This window comes from Schistocerca gregaria, chromosome 7 (assembly GCF_023897955.1).
Source record: "Schistocerca gregaria isolate iqSchGreg1 chromosome 7, iqSchGreg1.2, whole genome shotgun sequence".
Classification (NCBI taxonomy): Eukaryota; Metazoa; Arthropoda; class Insecta; order Orthoptera; family Acrididae; genus Schistocerca; species Schistocerca gregaria.
In genome coordinates, this window is record NC_064926.1 from 415,918,348 (window position 1) to 415,939,060 (window position 20,713).

General features: G+C 40.1%; 1 protein-coding gene across 2 annotated transcripts in view; it reads right to left on the reverse strand.

The window, feature by feature from the left end:
* LOC126281485 (lachesin-like) overlaps positions 1–20,255 on the reverse strand; it is a 737,825-nt gene extending 717,570 nt beyond the window's left edge. For both annotated transcript variants that reach the window (XM_049980483.1, XM_049980484.1), the window contains exon 1: positions 20,095–20,255. In XM_049980483.1, the coding sequence (XP_049836440.1) occupies positions 20,095–20,191 (97 nt within the window). In that variant the 5' untranslated portion in view covers positions 20,192–20,255. The remainder of the gene's footprint in view (positions 1–20,094) is intronic.
* Positions 20,256–20,713: the final 458 nt, after the last annotated feature.

The window sequence follows — 20,713 nt, forward strand, 5'->3', positions numbered from 1 at the left end:
TCGAGCTGTAATTCACCTATCCAACCTTAGCACTCTCCGCGTTTATGTCGTATGGTACCCTGCATATATCGTATGGTATGCAAACAAATGGACATCAGTATTCATTGATACAAGGGTATATGGAAAGTTATAAGATGTAAAGTGAGACGTTACGAGATGTCTCTTGAACATTCAACGGCTTCACAAGCTATTGCTTATTGTATGAGGGCACATGAAACCAGTTTTAGTTTAGCTGCCTATCAGCTTAAACTGCACTTACTGTTCGACAAAGGAATTACTTTAGGTATTTGAAATCCGTCTTTGCATTTACTAAAAAAAAAATACCTATTCACTTTACCACACGCATTCAGTTTTACTCATTTATAGCAATGTCTGTGGTCTGTAGCAAAACAAACTTAAAATCTTGTTTCATTACTAGACCTATGAACAATTTGTCTTAAAAGATACTGAAGAGTGACTTTCACTTACTTCTTCGACTTTTCAATATATATTGAAACGAACAATATTTAGACTTTCAGGATGATCGAATCAAAAAAGTACATTTTCAGTTGGTAGCCGTGCTAAGATGGAAATGTGTCCACACCGTCTACCATGTCCAATCGGATCCACATAATGTGCCCTGTAGTTCACTTTGGAACGTTGACCAGTGTATGTGCGTTTTGACCCAGAGGTAGAGTTCTGTCGTGTGCTCTCACCTCTCGCGCAATGCGCGTGGAAGAGATCACTATTCCCACACAAAAGAACAATAGGCCGGTGGACGATTCAATGACGTAAGATGGGTTCTGCAACCAATGTCAAGCATAAGAGACCTAAATAACAGTTCGAACGCCTGAATATAACTGAAAAATTAGTACAATTCTGCAGAGAAGTTTACCGGGGTTTGTCCGTCGACATTCTATAACATTACAAACCCCTCTACGTCTTTAAAGAGGACTGTGAAACAGAACTGCAAATTTCACCCTTATAATCTCAAGGGGGTTCAATAGTCACGACAGGGAGATGAGGTGTGCAGGCACAATTGTATGTGGCCATGATTAACAATTTCTTCATTCCACCGACGCACGGCCATTGCCGTCTAAACGCGATATGGTTCAGCAATGTAGGCTGCGGCCCATACAGCGCGTAATTCAATGATTACACTGAAGCGCCACTTTACACACCGACTACTCTCACGATTTGGTGATATCCCATGTCGGCGAGATCACGTGATTTCAGGCTCTTAAATTTTTGGGATCCGTACCTCAGTCGATAAAAACAGAACGCTTATAGGATGACTTTGTTGTCCGTTTCTCTGTCTGTCCGACTGTTAACATTCTTCCTCCTAGAATGTGTGGAGGTATGAAGCTGAAATTTATGCCAAGTATTAAAGCCTGCAGTCTTCTGTCAGTATAAAAAATTAAAGCTACTAAGTCAAATCATTCAAAAAATGCGGTCATCCATGTCACATGTTTTGATATTCCCTAACTCCATTATATGATCTAGAGAGTGATAAAAAATTTGGACATGGGGCGGTAGTCTCGTGCGCTACGATTTGCTATAAGAACAACGACGACGACGTCTTTAGAGAAGCAGCACAAGCTACAAGTCCGGAAGGTAATACATTTCAAAGGGAGTATCCCCGTGTTTCGCTTGAGTGGTTAAGGATAACGTTGTAAAACCCAAAGTTGCCTGTCCAGACTGGGATATGAACCGCCATACTCCCGGTTTAGTACAGTGTCTTATCACAGCGTCATTCTACCACGTTCCTCCCTTTGCGTCTATGTCTATATGCAACTAAAAAATTTCCTGTCTAGTGTAATGGTCTGAGGCTGGGAATTATGCAGTAATAACTTGGACGTTGTTAATATGTCTTGGACGGGTTGTCTCTAAGTTGGTATATTGTAAAGATTTCTAGCTGGTATTCAGAAAGTGCACTGCAATATTATTTAAATCCGCCAATCCGAAGTTCACTAGATTACGAGCAAATCATATTAGTTTACTTGTGCCTGTGCGGCACGTGGTCACCGTACGAGTAGGTGTTACGCTTAGAACACTAGCCTGCAGCAAATTCAGAGGTAAATGCTGAACTCCGCGACTTCAAAGGAATGGCCCAGTCTGACTTGTCGAAACATGCTCCGAAATTTTTTATACAGGAAGAATACACAAAAAAGTATCAAAATCATAGCTGCTAAGACGCGCTTCAGGTAACTTTTTTATGTTGAAAATTACCCATTCTTAGCTCTCAAGATGGCTGGAGAAATGTCCTGTGCCACCGGAGCTGCAGCTGATTGTGCAAGCGCAACTTCACAGGCATAGATCCTTTGTTGATGGTGCTTTCTTAAACAAATAACACTATTCGGTGGGATCGTCATTTCCAAAGCGAATTTTAGTTTCTGTTGACAGTTTTTTTTAAAGAATTGTCCGTAGTTAATGTTCGCTAAAATTAGCAACTCATTTAATATCCACAAAAATAGTCAGTTGTTTTTGCGGTAGTGTTAATACTGGAGATTGAATTAAATATTCATTAAGATAACGTTCAATGTTAAGCCGTGTGAAAACTTTTGCTTCGGAAAATATTTATCCTGAATTCTATTAAAGGAAAAAGAAACTTACATGAAGAAATAAATATGCTCCATAGTGAAAGTCGAGAAAGTGCGACACAAAAACAACGACCTTGCGAGAGACAGTGCATCGTTACCAATGCAGAGATACGAGGCCACGCCCTCCGAATGGCAAATGAGATGAACACTGCTGATTACGAGGCCTCCTCGACCAGTATAAGCAGATTACAGAAAGCATATAGGAAGTTTTAGCACTACTAACTTTAATTCAAGCAAAAGTGTAGAGGAGATGCCATTAATTCGTAATTTACTTTTATCCCCACACCTGCTGTGTCCAATGCCAATCAGTCAGGTTTCGTGGGAGGACTGTAAGCAAACCGTACTTTATCGTTTCGAGGCGAAAAAAGGTATTCTATCAGGCAATCGATTACTCCTACGATACATTCGTATACAACAAAATCAGTAATAAGTATGCAGGTTTATATCCGTCCTCAGGGACCTCAAAGCACATTAGACTCAATATTGAAAGAAGGGGAGTTTAATGGCAAAAATCTTATACTCGATGACTCTAAATCTGGAAAAATAGGAACTAATAATTTGTAATATTTCATTTGAAATTATTTCTAACTAGTTGTAGAAATTAATTCGTTGCTTTTGTTCGACTCTTGGCCTGGACATACCTACACCACTGTCTTTGAGGAGGACGACGAAAACACTGTTGACATGATTCCTCTTCTGTCTAGAATAACCAAGGTGAAGTGGCCACTCGAAGATGACGGAGATTTTCGGCTGTGGAAATTATTTTTAAGGAAATTGTTAGACGATATAATTTCTGATACCTCCGTATCATTCGAGGTTCATCAGGAGAGCAGTATTCTTAAATTTCAGTCATTTTGGCATTAGCACGATTTACGAATTTCATTGAGTACTTTTGGTATGCAGAACCATAAGCAGAGAAACGACCAGGACCATTTCTTTCTCCAGCGCACTTCTGTCTTAATAAAACTAGGAATTACTATGAAGTGTCTGAATGGATTAATTTTTCTTTCATCAAGTGTGCCTAGTGTAAGGAAAATGTCGGTTTTCATCATTAAAATGACACTTCACTTTATTGTGACGACTGTGGGGATTAAACAAGGAATTGTTTCATTACTGTTCAGCTACACATTATTCAAAAATTATTACCTGAACTGTGCTGCAGGAGGTGTTATAAAATTAGTTATGTGTAAGAAATATTTCGTTTCAACAAATTAATGTCCTGATTGTTGAAAGTCGTCTGCAGTATTACGTCAGACACTGCCTTGATTTACTTTCCTTTGCTAGTCACTTTTGGAAGAATTACATCTGCAGCAGTTTAGCTGCCGACATGAAAAGCTTCTCATTCAAAAAAATTAATGATGCGGGACGCTTGTATAGCTCCGGTGTTTCAGATTCGAGCGTGTCATCCTGTGTATTTGCTGTACACGGCGCTACACCCTCTTGTCACGGCCGATCGCGCGCTAGGTACAAAGGAATGCACAAACCACAGTCATAAGTGCTTCCTCGGGCGGCAAAAACTACTTACCTCTACAATTTTTAAAAAATACTTACAGTGTATCATATCAGCGAAAATTTCGATAGTGCATTTCCTCCGTGGTATTCTTCTTGCGTAAAGGAACACAGGGTGTTTTTCGACGTGTCGGACTTGTTAGTGACACCAGTATCGCATACTTTAGGTTGATATCACGAAGGCCTCATGCATGCATTCCTGTCGGTAGGACGTTCCCTGCTAAAAGTTATGATCGTTTCTACACACTCATTTACTTCGGAATTTTGAATGTTCAAACAGTTTTTTCACAGCTCACATGTTACTGCGAATTCAGTTTTCACTGGCCATGAAGACAGCAGACTAGCAAACAATGAATAAATGGCGGAATCGTCTTGTCTTTTAACGGATTAGGACCTTACATGTCCAGCAACTTATTTCCCCCACTGATTACTCGAGAAATCATTCGTGTACATACAGGGTGTTTCAAAAATGACCGGTATATTTGAAACGGCAATACAAACTAAACGAGCAGCGATAGAAATACACCGTTTGTTGCAATATGCTTGGGACAACAGTACATTTTCAGGCGGACAAACTTTCGAAATTATAGTAGTTACAATTGTCAACAACAGATGGCGCTGCGGTCTGGGAAACTCTATAGTACGATATTTTCCACATATCCCCCATACGTAGCAATAATATGGCGTAGTCTCTGAATGAAATTACCCGAAACCTTTGACAACGTGTCTGGCGGAATGGCTTCACATGCAGATGAGATGTACTGCTTCAGCTGTTCAATTGTTTCTGGATTCTGGCGGTACATCTGGTCTTTCAAGTGTCCCCACAGAGAGAAGTCACAGGGGTTCATGTCTGGCGAATAGGGAGGCCAATCCACGCCGCCTCCTGCATGTTTCGGATAGCCCAAAGCAATCACACGATCATCGAAATATTCATTCAGGAAATTAAAGACGTCGGCCGTGCGATGTGGCCGGGCACCGTCTTGCATAAACCACGAGGTGTTCGCAGTGTCGTCTAAGGCAGTTTGTACCGCCACAAATTCACGAAGAATGTCCAGATAGCGTAATGCAGTAATCGTTTCGGATCTGAAAAATGGGCCAATGATTCCTTTGGAAGAAATGGCGGCCCAGACCAGTACTTTTTGAGGATGCAGGGATGATGGGACTGCAACATGGGGCTTTTCGGTTCCCCATATGCTCCAGTTCTGTTTATTAACGAAGCTGTCCAGGTAAAAATAAGCTTCGTCAGTAAACCAAATGCTGCCCACATGCATATCGCCGTCATCAATCCTGTGCACTATATCGTTAGCGAATGTCTCTCGTGCAGCAATGGTAGCGGCGCTGAGGGGTTGCCGCGTTTGAATTTTGTATGGATAGAGGTGTAAACTCTGGCGCATGAGACGATACGTGGACGTTGGGGTCATTTGGACCGCAGCTGCAACACAGGGAACGGAAACCCGAGGCCGCTGTTGGATCGCCTGCTGCACTAGCTGCGCGTTGCCCTCTGTGGTTGCCGTACGCGGTCGCCCTACCTTTCCAGCACGTTCATCCGTCACGTTCCCAGTCCGTTGAAATTTTTCAAACAGATCCTTTATTGTATCGCTTTTCGGTCCTTTGGTTACATTAAACCTCTGTTGAAAACTTCGTCTTGTTGCAACAACACTGTGTTCTAAGCGGTGGAATTCCAATACCAGAAAAATCCTCTGTTCTAAGGAATAAACCATGTTGACCACAGCACACTTGGACGTTGTGAACAGCACACGCTTACAGCAGAAAGACGACGTACAGAAGGCGCACCCAGAGACTGCGTTGTCTTCTATATCTTTCACATCACTTGCAGCGCCATCCGTTGTTGAAAATTGTAACTACTGTAATTTCGAAAGTTTGTCCGCCTGAAAATATACTGTTGTGTCAAGCATATTGCAACAAACGGTGTATTTCTATCGCTGCTCGTTTAGTTTTTATTGCCGTTGCAAATATACCGGTAATTTTTGAAACACCCTGTACTTGTCTTTGACACATTCGTACAACACGTAGTACAAGCGTTTCCAAATATCTATCATATGTTGTTAATGTTTAACACTGTGTAGTTACATATTTTTGATGAAAAGAATTGCCCGTAATTCGTGTAGCAACCGTAATATTAAAAAAGTAACGAGAACTTCCTTTCGTTTTAATCCACGGCCAGCAACCTTCACTTTACTCTTCAAAGTGACTATTAATGCAGGTACTTACATAAATCCTGGTATTTTATTCTAAACAGATGTAATGACACAGATTTACACAGCAAGTCTTCGTACAACAGGAGTCGAACGCCCCAAAATATCATAAACACAATGTCGAAACTGTGTACAATAATTGTAATGAAGATTATTAATCACGTCACAGAAATGAAAACTAGCAATAACTTCGACTTTGACTCTGCAAAAAGAGATATGATATAAGAGGAAGGAAACCGAAACATAGACTAAGGTCCGCAAAACGTTACTACTCAAAATATTCCTACCAAAAACTGAGATTGTTTCCACACTGTTTTTGTATTATTTTGTATAGAAACCTCCTGTTCCACTAAGGGCTCACTATGAATCTGCCTGTTATGAACTCACCTTAGTAGAAATGCTATCCGAATTTGCTGCATTTTATGCTTAACTACCACTTAAAAATCAACGTAAGTGTGGCATTCGCGTCTTTCCGAAGTGCGTGCGGTAAATGCGGAAACGTGAACTACGATGACTTTATTATCAAACACGTTCTAGCAGGACCAACGTGATTGTATTCCTTTCTCGGCTGCCGAAAATGAAACACCGGTATATATCCATCGGGGAATGAAGAATGTGTATGGGACAGGTTATCTCTCTAGCACAACCGTTGGGGTGTTCAAAAAGTCTCTCCGCAGTGCCGGATGATTGTTAGCTACGCGTGCAATTTCTAGACGTCGGATTGTGGGTCCCATATTTTTCAACGAAACAATAAACGCACAACGATACTGCAGTGATATTCTGTACCCACTCATGGTAGAACTTGTGTTAAGTGAAATACTGAACGTTTATTTTCAACAAGATGGTGCAACCGCGCACACAGCTCGCGTTTCAATGTCAGTGCTTGCTGATGGTTTTGGTGATCACATAATTTCACAGGGACTTTGGCCTCCACGATCGCCTGCCTCAACACCACCTTACTTTTTCTTCTGTTACAGAAGAAATGTTACAGCTTGTGTTTGGAAACATGGTTAGACGAATTTAATTGTGTATTCAACAACAGGGGGGACACTTTCAACATTTATGTGGAAATTTGTAAGTGAAAGTGAATATTCAATGAATGAATAACTTGTATTTCACTGAGTTTCGTTTCGGTATATTCACTGCAGCGTACAGGACGTGCGGCTAACAACCATACGGCACTGCGGAGAGACCTTTGAACACCCATGGTGCTGCAGCTTCATGCTTACGCACGTTTCCATATCGCAGATGTAACGTAGAAGTTATGACATCTCAAGTGGGCGAAACTCGATCGCACGCCATGTACTCTTGATGTCTCCCCATGCTACCAGTATTCCCACGTCTTCAGTCCCTTACAAAAGGCCTCGGATGGTCGAAGATTCCTGTCGGACGTCGATGTGCAGTAGGCACTTAAGGATTTCTTCACGCAGCAGGACACTAAAGAGGCATCTTCAAACTGGTGCATCGTGGGATGATTCCATCAGCGCTCGCGGCGATTTTTCCTCATTGGCAAACCGAGGCAGGACTGTACGACCTTCGAAAAGAAACTTGTTGATCTCCACTTTTATTGAAAGATTTTCATAATACTGATAGCATAGGAATTCGTGCAATGGCTTTAAGAAACTGGAAATAAACTCAGAGACCAGAGGAGTAAATTCTTAAGTGTCACGAAAAAATTGATGATGCTGGTAGTGAGACTGAAGTTTCTCGTATTCAGAAAGTGGAAGGGACGATCTATATTTAACTTGAAAAACTTCTTATAGCCACCGTAATGCGGAGTGGCTAACTCATAATGGAACACGATCTTTTTATGGAGATCAGAAGTTGTCGCTTTAACTGTCGAAACCGGTAGTCAGTAATAAATTTTAATTGATGCGGTCTTGCCTATAAAAAGTTATTTGTAGTGGTGCCACGTTCCAAGGGAGGACATCCCTTTGCGTGCAAAAGTAGAGATTTTCCAAATGTAGCCGAATAAGCGCACAAGATTTGGCGCATTCTATACAGTTGTAGTACAGTAACAGGTGATATTTTTGGAGAACAATTAATGGTTTCAGCATGGCCCTATAAAGTTGGTGGCATTCTCATGTGCAAGCAGAGTTTAAGACAGTTTAATGACGGCATAGATTACGGCAACCTCGGTACCGGAGGAAAATAGTGCCATCTTCTCGGACTCTGTTTGCGTTCACTGTCCTTAAATATTTTCACTTACCTGATACCCCACTAGAGTATGATAGCCGTAAAACAGCTGTCTAGGGATGGCGGCAGGTACTCCTTGTATTTAATTAAAGCACATAACAACAAGATCGCTCACTTCTTTCCTAAGGGCCCGCTTACCGTTTCCTTACATGAAGTGTTTCGCAGTCAACGTTCGACACCCAGAGAAATGAAGGACGAAAAGAAGAAAGGAGAATTAGAGTTTAACCTCAATCGACAGTCAGGTCATTACTGATGGAGCGCTGTCTCGGAATACGATAAGATGGAGGAGGATGTCTGCCATACCTGTTTCAAAGGAACCAGCCCTGCATTTGCCTGGAGCGATTTACGGAATTAGCGGAAAATGATGGGTGGACGCGGGTTTGAACAGTCGTCCTCCCGATTCCATGGTTTCTATGCTCTTCGTATCTAAACCTACTAGACGTTCTCTTGTGAGGATATTGGAAAGTTCTTGTGTGCGGCAGCTCAGTGCAAGATGTCGGAGACTTGGCGCCCGTATTGTGGAAGTCTGAGACGCAATACACAATTCCCCAGGGATATGAAAGCGAGTTAGTGTTTCAAAGCGACGGCGAGTTGATGCACGTGTCTTCGCCAACTGACTGCAGTTTGAACATATTATTTATGAAAGTGCTGAAACGTGGCGTTTCCCATGATTAATGTGTTGAAGAGTTGTAAAACCCGAGCTCTAACATGGAAATAAAGCGTTTCCGGACCTATGCCCATATAACACATTTTCTTCCCCTACGTGTTAGGAATGTTTTCTGAAAGTATGTCATACCTTTCTGTTACACCCCGTGCACACGTTCCAGCGGAAGATCCGTTACCGATGTAATGGGAGAGGAGTCGGAATGAATGGCTTACTCGCAAATAGTGCCAGTGCAAACCAGTCAGACATTGCTCCCATGGGCTCACGCGTACACGTAAATCTGTAGGCGACATGGCGTGCTTGGCGTTCAACCACTGCCGTTTTGCACTGTATTCACACCAACCAAGACCAGCACCATCTCCATTTTGTGGCTGTGGCGAAAGGAAGATCGAAGTCACGTATTTATTCTATGCAACAACCGATAAAACGTGACATCAGCGTTGATAATGAATAATGTGAATAAGAAACACATGTTACCAACTATGCACCAACTTTATTAGCAACGACAGACTTTTCAGTGTATAAAGAACTCTATGCGTTTCTAACGACAGTGAAGTGAGACATATGATCCAACTCACGTAAAATAAATAACTTCGTAATCCCAGTACGTTATTCCCAGTTGGCATTGCCTTTGTTTTATTTAATTATCATGAGTGTTCCCCTTACAAATTATGTTGTGTCCGTATTAGTTGCACGCAATTTTGATTTATTTACATGGATAGGTGTGCGGCGTGCACTCAAATGTCAGTAAATAATATAAAAAAACTGGCATATCTTAAAAACAATGACAAATCCTCGCAAACCGTGGCCCTTAACAAAAAAATGTGTGTGGAATCTTATGGGATTTAACTGCTAAGGTCATCCGCCCCTAAGCTTACAAATACTAAACCTAAATTATTCTAAGGACAAACACACACATACACCAACGCCCCAGGGAGGACTCGAACCTCCGCCGGGACCAGCCGCACAGTCTATGTATGACTGCAGCGCCTGAAACCACGGATGCCCTTAACACTTACTAATGTTTAGTAAACAGTGAGTAGTAGTTTACACAACCGTAAACCTATCCCGACTCTGGCGTCGACATTTCGAAACATCCTAGGTGCTTTATATATTCAGCTGCTGCATCCTCGTCTCGGCTTGTCGAGTATGATGGAAGAGCACGGTTGCAGCTTCACATGAACAACGATTCCCGCTGCGCCAAACACACAGAAGGCAGCAGGTGTGGCGTACTATTTTGAAGTATGTCCCACACGTCGATCAACAGAAGAGAGAGTGCGAAGTAACTTTGTGTGTTCCTTATTTAACTTGCCAATGGCATACTCGAACGCAGTAACGCAAACTGCTGTTCTGCGGGAGTTATCACATACTGACGGGAAAAGAGTGGACAAGAGATGCGGATTGTTTTCTAGCACACAATATCTTACTAACAACTATTTAGAGCTAAATAGTGCGCGGAGTCTTCAATAAAATATATACAACAGCTTTCGAACTCTACATAGCATTAAAATTTCAGACAATCCAACAGCATATCTTAATTTTATTGCTTTCGTATTAAATTATTTATTATAATAGTGACATATTCCTTTATAAAGGACGTTAAATAGATAACAATTCTCGATCCTCGTTTCAAGAATACATTTTAATTGCTACACGTAAAAATGTCACATTTACATCGAAGGATCACGTATTCCTTAATTAGAAAATTTACAGCAATAGTTTTCAACAATGTGAAGAACGCGTATTATTCCACATGTGATTGACTTTTCTCTTGAGTGTAATAAGGAACTACAGATATGAAACAATATGGTTCCAATTACCTTATAAAGTCTCAAACATCTGTGATGTAAATACGGACAGTGAAGTGACGAATGAATTTCTACCAAACCGTGTACTACTAGTCTACAAAAATAACTCTCTCTCTCTCTCTCTCTCTCTCTCTCTCTCTCTCACACACACAAACACACACACACACACACACACACACACACACACAAAATGATAGACACAGACATGCTAATTTGTCCAATACCCTACCAAGATGTTCGTGATTATTCTCTTGATTTAAAGTGAATCTGGCAGTTCTCTCCCGAACAGTCTTAATTGGGAACCCTTTTTCCCTATTCCGTGCTGAATAGGTTAACGTTCGAAAGGTCAAACACTTTTACATTCGCCCTGTTTACAAAATCGAAAGAACAATTTGTTGGCTGCCTAATTTCTACAATGTTTCACGTCACTTACTGTCACGTTCTGCAAAGTTTGTTTCGCAACACTCTTACTTTAAAAACGGAAATTATAATGTATTTACATCCAAAAATTACTTAAACACCATTTGGATGAAGTAGTAAGATTGATGAACTCTATGGAGTTGGTATAACTTCGTATTTATGTAGAGAAGAGAAAAGTGAGTGTCATGAAAAGTGTCGGAAACTAAGACCTCAATGGAAGAGAACTATTTAAGAGTAACTCGAATAATTCATTCAATGACGTTATGTTCATTGGAATTTTAATTATTTTCCTGCGCGCAACTAGAATTTCGTCTTTTGTGTCATTTTCAAGCATTATATTTGATATCCTATAGTACTGAAATTGATAAAAATCAATAATGTTCTTGTAGCTGCTGTCACTCTTACTGGTAAAATATTTCAATAAAGATTTCCTCTACTAAATAAGCAAAGTTATATAGGATGTTCAGGCAAGGAAGTTATATGGAGCAGGTCGGGTTGTGCAACACAAAATTATATTTTTGTGAATTACGACATATTCAGCAAAGAAGAGAAACTGTGATTCAGAGCATGTTGATTTTAATTATTTTTAATCGCAATACTTGATCGCGGATGTAGGCCTACATCAATTTAGTGATGATACATTTTTTGAGGAGAAATGTCGTTGTAATACTACACGTAACAGGGACCTGAGAAACGCATTTTATGAACGGTTTCGAAAAATAACGGACAACAAGGAACGCGAAAGAAACTGATACATAAGAATACAGAGATTTGTTGAAAGTAATCCTAAAGCTTCATCGTACCATTCAGCGATATTGGGTAGAATGGGAACGATAGGAAAGCTATAAAAATATGTTGGAGTCGACTGAAAACGACACACACGGAAACAAGTATGAAACTCCACTATTTAAAAAATAACCGCAGTAACTGTTAACACGTTTCTCCCACTGTGGGACAAGACGATCAATGCTTTCATCGAAAAACGATTGCGGTTATCTACCGAAACATGATTGTACCTAGGGGCGCACCTGTTCGTCCGAAGTAAATCGACAACCACGAATGTCTTTCTACAGGTTTGCAAATAGCGTCCAGAGAGACCGGAATTTTACCGAGGGGGTGAAAGGGTTCTCCAGCGACACTTTTTCAGCGTACTCGAAACAAGTTTGGCAAAGTGGTTAGCTGGGCCCACAGGTTACGTCGCCGGCAGGGGAGGTATGTTGCATCACAACTGGAACGTGTAACTCACAATGATGTTGATGCTGTACGTTGCAAAAGTGTAAGGATCAAGATCTAATCACTCTACTGAAAAAACAAATTCGCGTAGACCAAAAAGAATGCATAATAGAACTACGAGGGTGGGATCGAAAAGCATATCTCTTGTGTCATAAAAAATAATAGTGACACCAACAGCGAAATTAGTACAGATCATAGCCTTAACTGTCCTCTACATAGCACTACCGTTCAACATTCAACATAGTCACCATTCATTTGTACAAATTACCGCCATCGCTAAAATCAGGTTTTGCTTCTTGACCCAAAATTTTAAAGCTCTTATAGCCGCATCCATAAGAAAGGGTACGGAGACGCTAAAATGAACATCAGCAGCGCAGGGCGTTGGGTGGCACAGTTTGGTCACGGAGAAACGAACATTGCAGATAAACAACCCAGGCGCCGACCGCAACCCACTGTCACACATGCCAATCGAGGACGTGCTGATGAAGTAATTCGAGGAGACTGACGCGCTGGAGTTCACAATCAACAGCGAAACCTGTTTTTTTTTTTTTTTTTTTTGAAGTTACTGGGCAAGAAGCAAAACTTAGAATTTTTCCTAACTGGTTTGGATGCCTGGGTTCAACGACGGCGCAGATAAGTGCAAATGAATGGTGATTATATTGCAAGGTAATGTTGTGTAGAGGACTGATCAGCCTATAACGTGTATTTAAATGTTCACATTTCTTATGACACAGGAGGTAATCCACCCTAGCGTATTCCTTCATCGATACAAAGGTAATCAGAGACAATCTGAAGAATATGACTTCTCGATGAGGTGTCGGTGGTTGACTTGTATGTTCAGCATAAACTTTCTCTTTAATGGAAGCAATAAATTATAAAAAGTGAAGTTCATCAATTGGTTATTGTAGGGACAGCACTACAACCGGAATAAATAAACATGTATCAAGTAAGTAAATTCGACACTTTGAGTATCTGGAAAGCACTGAAGCAAATCATTCTAATATTTAAAGAATAGTTAACGAATTAATCCTAAAGGTATTCTTAGCTATAAATGTCTACAAACATTTCTAAACGGAATTCCACATTCAATTCGTATCCGAAATGATTATACCTTACATCAGTCTTAATAATATTACTTAGCGAAAAATATTCGATCGATACGACATGTCCAACCTTTTACGGTTTCTATATTTGAACTGAATCTTGAACTAAATACTGAAACAGAACAAAAATTCGTATTCGTTGCTGAAACTTCATACGGAGTTCATAAAGTAAGTTCTATTTGAACTGCATTAGAACTGAACGACCTGTCATTCTGTGAACAGTCGAACTTTCTATGAATTGTAAGAGCAGCAATTAGAAAAGGAATAGAAAGAAGGTAAACCCACCAGTTAAGATTAGTATGTTGGGAGAAGACTGCAGACAAAAGAGTATAACACAGTTATACAATATAATAAGGAAGTGAAATGTATGAAATTGAAAAAAATTAGGAAAGTACAAATATCTTAAACAAGAAAATAATCAGTTTATCGACCGGTTTGTCAGACGAGAGTACAAATCTAGGAAATGTTAAATAAAAAAGTGTAAGAGCTCAGTAATCGAATTTCGATGTGGTCGTATTTGAGGAACAGGCAAAACGATATTTTGAAGCTACGTAAGTGAAGCTATGTAAATACATGCAAAAGTTTTGAAAAAAACGTATGATAAAAACATATACGTGTAAGCTGAAGATTATGAAGTCGATCTTCTCGAAATCATTGTGTGAGGAATGAAAACAGAGAGCCTAGCATAAACAGCCGGACGTTTGAAAGAGCGTACTGCAGGCACACATTGTGTAATGGTACGGAGTATAATTTGAAACAGGATTCTATGAAATGAAAAAAATAATTCAAGAAATAGAAATTGATGCACAGTCAAAGGAGTTAGAGTGCTACTAGTACTTCACGGAAGAAGTCGACGAAGTAAAGACATACTGAATTTAAAATACACATCTTTATTATGAACAAAAATGTTGATAGTTCGATAACAGGAGTTTCGTTGACAGAAAATAGAATATTACGGAAAAAAGAAATTTTATTCTATACTTTGAGAATGAATCATGTGAATCCTGTAGAGAAACTAGCGCTTTCGGTGAAGGTCACATGCAGGATGCTTGTCGAAATTACTGTAATATTGACCAGAAGGAGAGTATCTGGTGATGGTCCAAGAATTTAAAAAAGCTCCCTTCCAGCTGAAGAATGTAGGAAGGTACACCGTGTTGATAGTCAGCCTTAAGTGTCCAGTATGTCAGATTGAAATTCTCCTAATGATGAGGTACTGAATTTAAAATTGAAATCCATGCAGGAAACAAACATTTTGACGGCTCAATAACAGAAAATCTACAAACAGAAATTGTGTTGGTAAAAATTGATAATATGTGCAGGAAATATAACATCTCAATACTATATAGAAGACAGATCTTTACCAGGATACCGAAATAATATGAGATTTGTGAGAATGACAAAATCCACTAGCAACAGTTTACGAAGCGTAGCGTAGGCAGATATATGTCAAATTGAATAATTATTGTGGGTCATTAGTATGAAAAGATATGAAATGGAAGTTCATGTAAAATCACTAAGCGGAAATGCTAATGGAAGGAATGGCTTTTATTGGAAAAGTTTTCGGAATATGCAATGCATATGTAACAGAAGTCATATGAAAGGCAATCCTGTAACCAATTCGAGACACGTAAAATAAGTATTAAGAAATATTTATGAAGGATTTATCTCTATTGAGAGTTTTCTGGGAAAATGCAATGGATATGTAAAGGAAATGGCACACGAGACGATAGTGCAACCCGTTATAAGCTATTTTTCCAATTTTTTGAGTCCTTCTCAAGTAATAGCGACAACAGAGATTTAATGAATTCAGAGAAGCGTTATTAGGGTCGTAACAGATCTGTACAGCCCATACTAAAGTGTAACAAAAATTCTCGGGAACTTACAGGGGTATCCTTGGTAGGATCGCGACGTAACAGAAGACGCGGCAGGACGAACCTTTGGAGCACAACAAAACTAGGGGTGTATTATGGCTGCAAAGTGGTGCCCTCTACAGTCACTTCCAGGAGCTATTATCTATGGGAGAAGGATGGTAAGAAGCCATTTTAGAAGAGTTTGTCTTTGACTTATTCTCCCAGTACATGTTTGGGCTTATTTCTCATATCCACAGTGCAATTTTAGTAATTCCTTATCTGAAAGATAAACGAAATATTTTATCTACTACTTCTTTTCTTGCTTAAAATCTTACAATGCTTACTGAGCCATTCATCGTAAGGCGCTTAAAAGATTTTTATTTTTCAAGGCGGTTTGATGGTTTTGAACTCTACCTAACCACATAGGTCAGGACGGAACACAGTGGGACGGGAAAGATCGAGATTCCATTCTGCCCCATGTAGCGCACCACCCTTTCTTAGTGTTTACTTTTTAGTATCCATATTTTTTCGAACATTTCTAAGACACTTTACTATATTTTCAGGTTATTCACACTGTTGCTAATGACAATTCTCCTTTTTTCATAGACAGAAAATACGAACGCAAAACTAGACATCAAAGGTGGGCCACAGAAAACATGTAAGAAGCACAGAAAGCTGTTGTAATAAAGGAAATGAGATTTAGGAAAGCCAGTGTTGAGTTTAGCGTTTCTGAAACAACTCTTCAGAGAGTAGTTGAGAATAGATTTCAAAAGGAACCTTTTCAAACTGAGAAGTGAAAGGAAAATTTTGTCGTGTTTTCTGGAATGAACAAGAGTTAGTGGTTGTCGGTTATTTAAAAGACATGTATAGCAGATTGTACGGACTGAGAATGAAGGCGTTCAGTGCGTTAGCTTTTCAGTTCGCAGAGAATAAAAAGCTGATGCTCCGTTTAATAAAGAACTGAAAATGGAAGGACGAAGACTGGATGTCTCAGTTTCTTTCAAGGGATATGACATTCTGCTACGTTTAAACTCATATCCTTATTGTGCTTTTTGCAGTTTTTAGTATACATGATTAGATTTTAAAGGTAAACTTTAAGGAAATGTTAATTAATAATAGCTCTTACACTTTATTAGAGTTATGAATGTGGTTCAGATTCTTTTCACGAAATATTAATCTCTGAATGAGAAAATATTTTACCGTCACCAACCTACAAAGGGAGAAATGATCATCACATTAAAATAAGAGAAATCAGTGCAGGTACTCGTAGATATAAGTGTTCATTTTTCCCAGGCACAGTTGGAGAGAGCAGTAATTGATAAATTGTCTGAAGATGTTTCTAAGAACTCAATACCAGGCACTTAAGTATGAATTGCAGAGTATTAATGTATATGAGGATGTGGACGGCCGTTGTGGCCCAGGGCAGGGACTCATCGGACCAATTGTCAGACTTCCTTAATTTTTTATAGTGTTCGCCTGTGCACCTTCGCATCCTTTGTTTCACTGTTCTGAGTATATATTAAACTACACACAGAATTTTTTCTAGCTTTCTTCTTTGTCTATTTTAATTGAACTGTAGCCATTCCAATTAGAGTGTTCGCATCCTTCCTCAGATTCCCCCACGCATCCCGAAACCTGGTTGGGAAAATTTAGAGAACCTGTGTTTGAAGGAAACTGTACGACCATTCTGCTAGCATTATTGTATTCCTTGCATGCGGAGAACCAGAATAAGGGCACGAACAGAGACATACGACAATCATCTTTCCCGTCGCCCACAACGAGAATGAGATAGGGCAGAGAGTCAGTATACAGGTACGATTCACACTCAACCATACGCCGTGTAGAGGAGTGTAGTTATAGTAGACTGTAGTTATAGAATGAGATCCCACAACAATATAAAAGAGAACCCTACAGGTAGAAAAGCGTAAATAGGTTCACATACAGTGAAAAAAATTAACTTACAAATTGAATTACAAGGAAACAAAAGTATATAAAATCACGAAACAAGTATGTTAGAGAGGTACTGGATTTAAAATATGAAAATTTTCAGAGAATACCAAAATTAATGACGCAGTAATAAAGTAGTGATGAAGAATAGCTAAAAACAGCGCTACGTGTAGGTAACTAATCAGTGAAAAAATCAAATTATGACTAAATAAAACTAACTCAATTTAAAATAAACACAACTGCAGAAATCAAAACAAAAATTTATTTCTTAATTACTGATGTTCTATAGGCTAAATACTGCAGAATTAATCAAAAATTATGCTACGTCCAGGTAATAGATCATTCCAGGTGAGTCGTGTATGGGAAATAAAAGCTATTTCACGGTATCCTCCTTTACTTTCGAAGGAGAATTTCATAGTTTGGTCCTCATCGAAATTATGAAAACATTTGTTTAGGAATTATACCATCACAGATAAACAGTGTTTTTATTTTATTGACATTCCATTCGTTCTTTGAAAATAAGTTTGTATGTCGAAGCCCCATCCACAAGTCATCAGCTAAGGCAGGAATTATTTGTATATCCAGTCAATGGCGAATGTCATAACTAACCAAAATAATGCAGAAAGCTGCTGTTAAGAATTCAACTAATGTAGCAGGGCAAATAATACTGACAGGGGAGAAATCATTTATGGGGTAGCACAAGGATCAACCCTAGATCCACCATTATTTCTTATATATGTAAACATATCTCCACATACTATACATCAAACAGAATTAATTCTTTTTTCGAATAACACTGGTATTACAATCAGTCCAAATATGCAATCAGAAACAGAATAAATGGATGTTCTTAAAAATATTATTGAATTCTATTCTGCGAATAGCCATCCTGTCATTTTCAGGAAGCCCCAAAATGTTCACTTCTGCTCATCTAGAGGTACTGCACCAACGATAGGTGTAACACACGGCGAGGAAAAAGTAATGGGATGGAACTTTAGAATTTTTAGGTTTCCATATATCTGAGAAATTAAAAAGGAAAAATACAGTTTGGAATTCCTGAAACAACTTAATTATGTCACATTTGCAAGTATTTGGTGAGGAAAATCAGGAAGTTGACGTATTTTGGTTTTTTTTCTTTCGGTATCGTATGAAATAATTTTCTGCTGTAGCTCATCTTTAGCAAAGAAAGTCTCCATTGTTCAAAAACGTGTAGTAAGAATAAAAAGCGTGAAGCTAATCCACGAACATTTCTTGGACATATGTTTAATCAGTTAGACATTTTGACTACTGCCTCAAAGTATATGTTTATTTTCTCACGAAGTTGGTCGTAAATAATCCACTGCAGTTAAAAAGGAACAATGATATACATAACTATCGCACCAGAAGAAAAAGTGACATTCTTTGCTTTCTCATTCAGGGTGTATTTAGCACAAAATGTGGGACACGATTTTGCAACCAAATTTCTTTCTCAGTTACTCATTGATAAAAATGTCTGACAAGTTGAATTTGAAAACAAATAAACTATCCATTCTTCATAACTTTTTTTCTATTTAATAGAAGAGTTTCTATAATTGTAATTCGCAAAATTTGGATGTTAGGTATTAGTAATTTACATCTGTTCCAAAGAAATTCTTGTAAATGGCCAGCACGTAACCGTATGTACCAGATGATCAAAAAGTCAGTATAAATTTGAAAATTTAATAAACCACGGAATAATGTAGATAGAGAGGTGAAAATTTACACACATGTTTGGAATGACATGGGGCCTTAAAAAAAAAAAAAAAAAAAAAAAAAAAAAACAACGAAGTATTGCTAGACGCGTGAAAGATCTCATGCGCGCGTCGTTTGGTGATGATCGTGTGCTCAGTCGCCACTTTCGTCATGCTTGGCCTCCCAGGACCCCAGACCTAATTCCGTCCGATTATTAGCTTTGGGGTAACCTGAAGTCGCAAGTGTATCGTGATCGACCGACATCTCTAGGGATGCTGAAAGACAACATCCGACGCCGATACCTCACCGTAACTCCAGACATGCTTTACATTGCTGTCCACAACATTATTCCTCGACTACAGCTATTGTTGAGTAATGATGGTGGACATATCGAGCATTTCCTGTAAAGAACATCATCTTTGCTTTGTCTTAATTATTACTAATTATTGCTATTCTGATGAGATGAAGCGCCATATGTCGGACATTTTTTGAACGTTGGTATTTTTTGGGTTCTAATAAAACGACATGTCGTTGCAAGCATGTGTGTCAATTTGTACCTCTCTATCTACAGTATTCAGTGATTTATTTAGTTTTCAAATATATACTGACTTTTTGATAAACCGGTACGAGTGAATGTGTAATACGAATCTAAAATCACTCGTTCCCCATCATTACAATCAATCCGTTTAACGCGAATGTAATTAATTAGCTGTCAGGCACCTGTTTGGTGTCATAAATTTTGTTCCAAGGCGACAGCGTCGGTCGGCAGCCACCTGTCCAAGATCTCATCGGTGAAACAGTGTGACACAGTAGGCCGGTAGACAGAGGTGAGCAAGAGTGGAGGCGCAGCGCGACTCACCGGTCCAGGAGCGGCCGCAGCAGCGGCGCACGCCGGCGGCGGCGAGCAGCGCGGCCACCGCCAGCTGCAGCCGCAGCGGCAGCGTCGGCGTCGCCATCAGCGCGGCAGCCGTGGCCCCGCGGCGCGCACCATGTTACTCACAGGCCTGCCGGCGAGCGACTGGCGGCTCGCGGCGCCCGCCACGCTTTATCTCCGACCACGGCTGTGTGCGTGCGCCGCCCGCCACTGTATAGGTGAGCACTTCCGCGCATGCGCACCGATCTCCGGGCCGCGCGTCTCGCGAGGTGGTCGTGCGTGCCGCCGTGTTTTTGCGAGGATGTTTCGTGTCTGCGGGCAAAACACCTTGCAGGGTGCGCCCCTTTCGACGAACGTCTTCCGACTCGCGTTTCGTGCGGACGGCAGGCTTCACCCCTCTGGCCTGACGCACATTGTGATGCACGGTGAGGCAGCGTAGCATGGCCCGCGTTTTTGTGATTCTCCGTTTTCTAGACTGCGGCGTGGTTTGAGGTGCAGGGCAGGACAACAGGGTATTGCGCCTGCTTAAGCCTGCGTCACTCAGGTTCGAAGACGACCTGGGTGGCCGAGCGGTTCTAGGCGCTTCAGTCTGAAACTGCGCGGC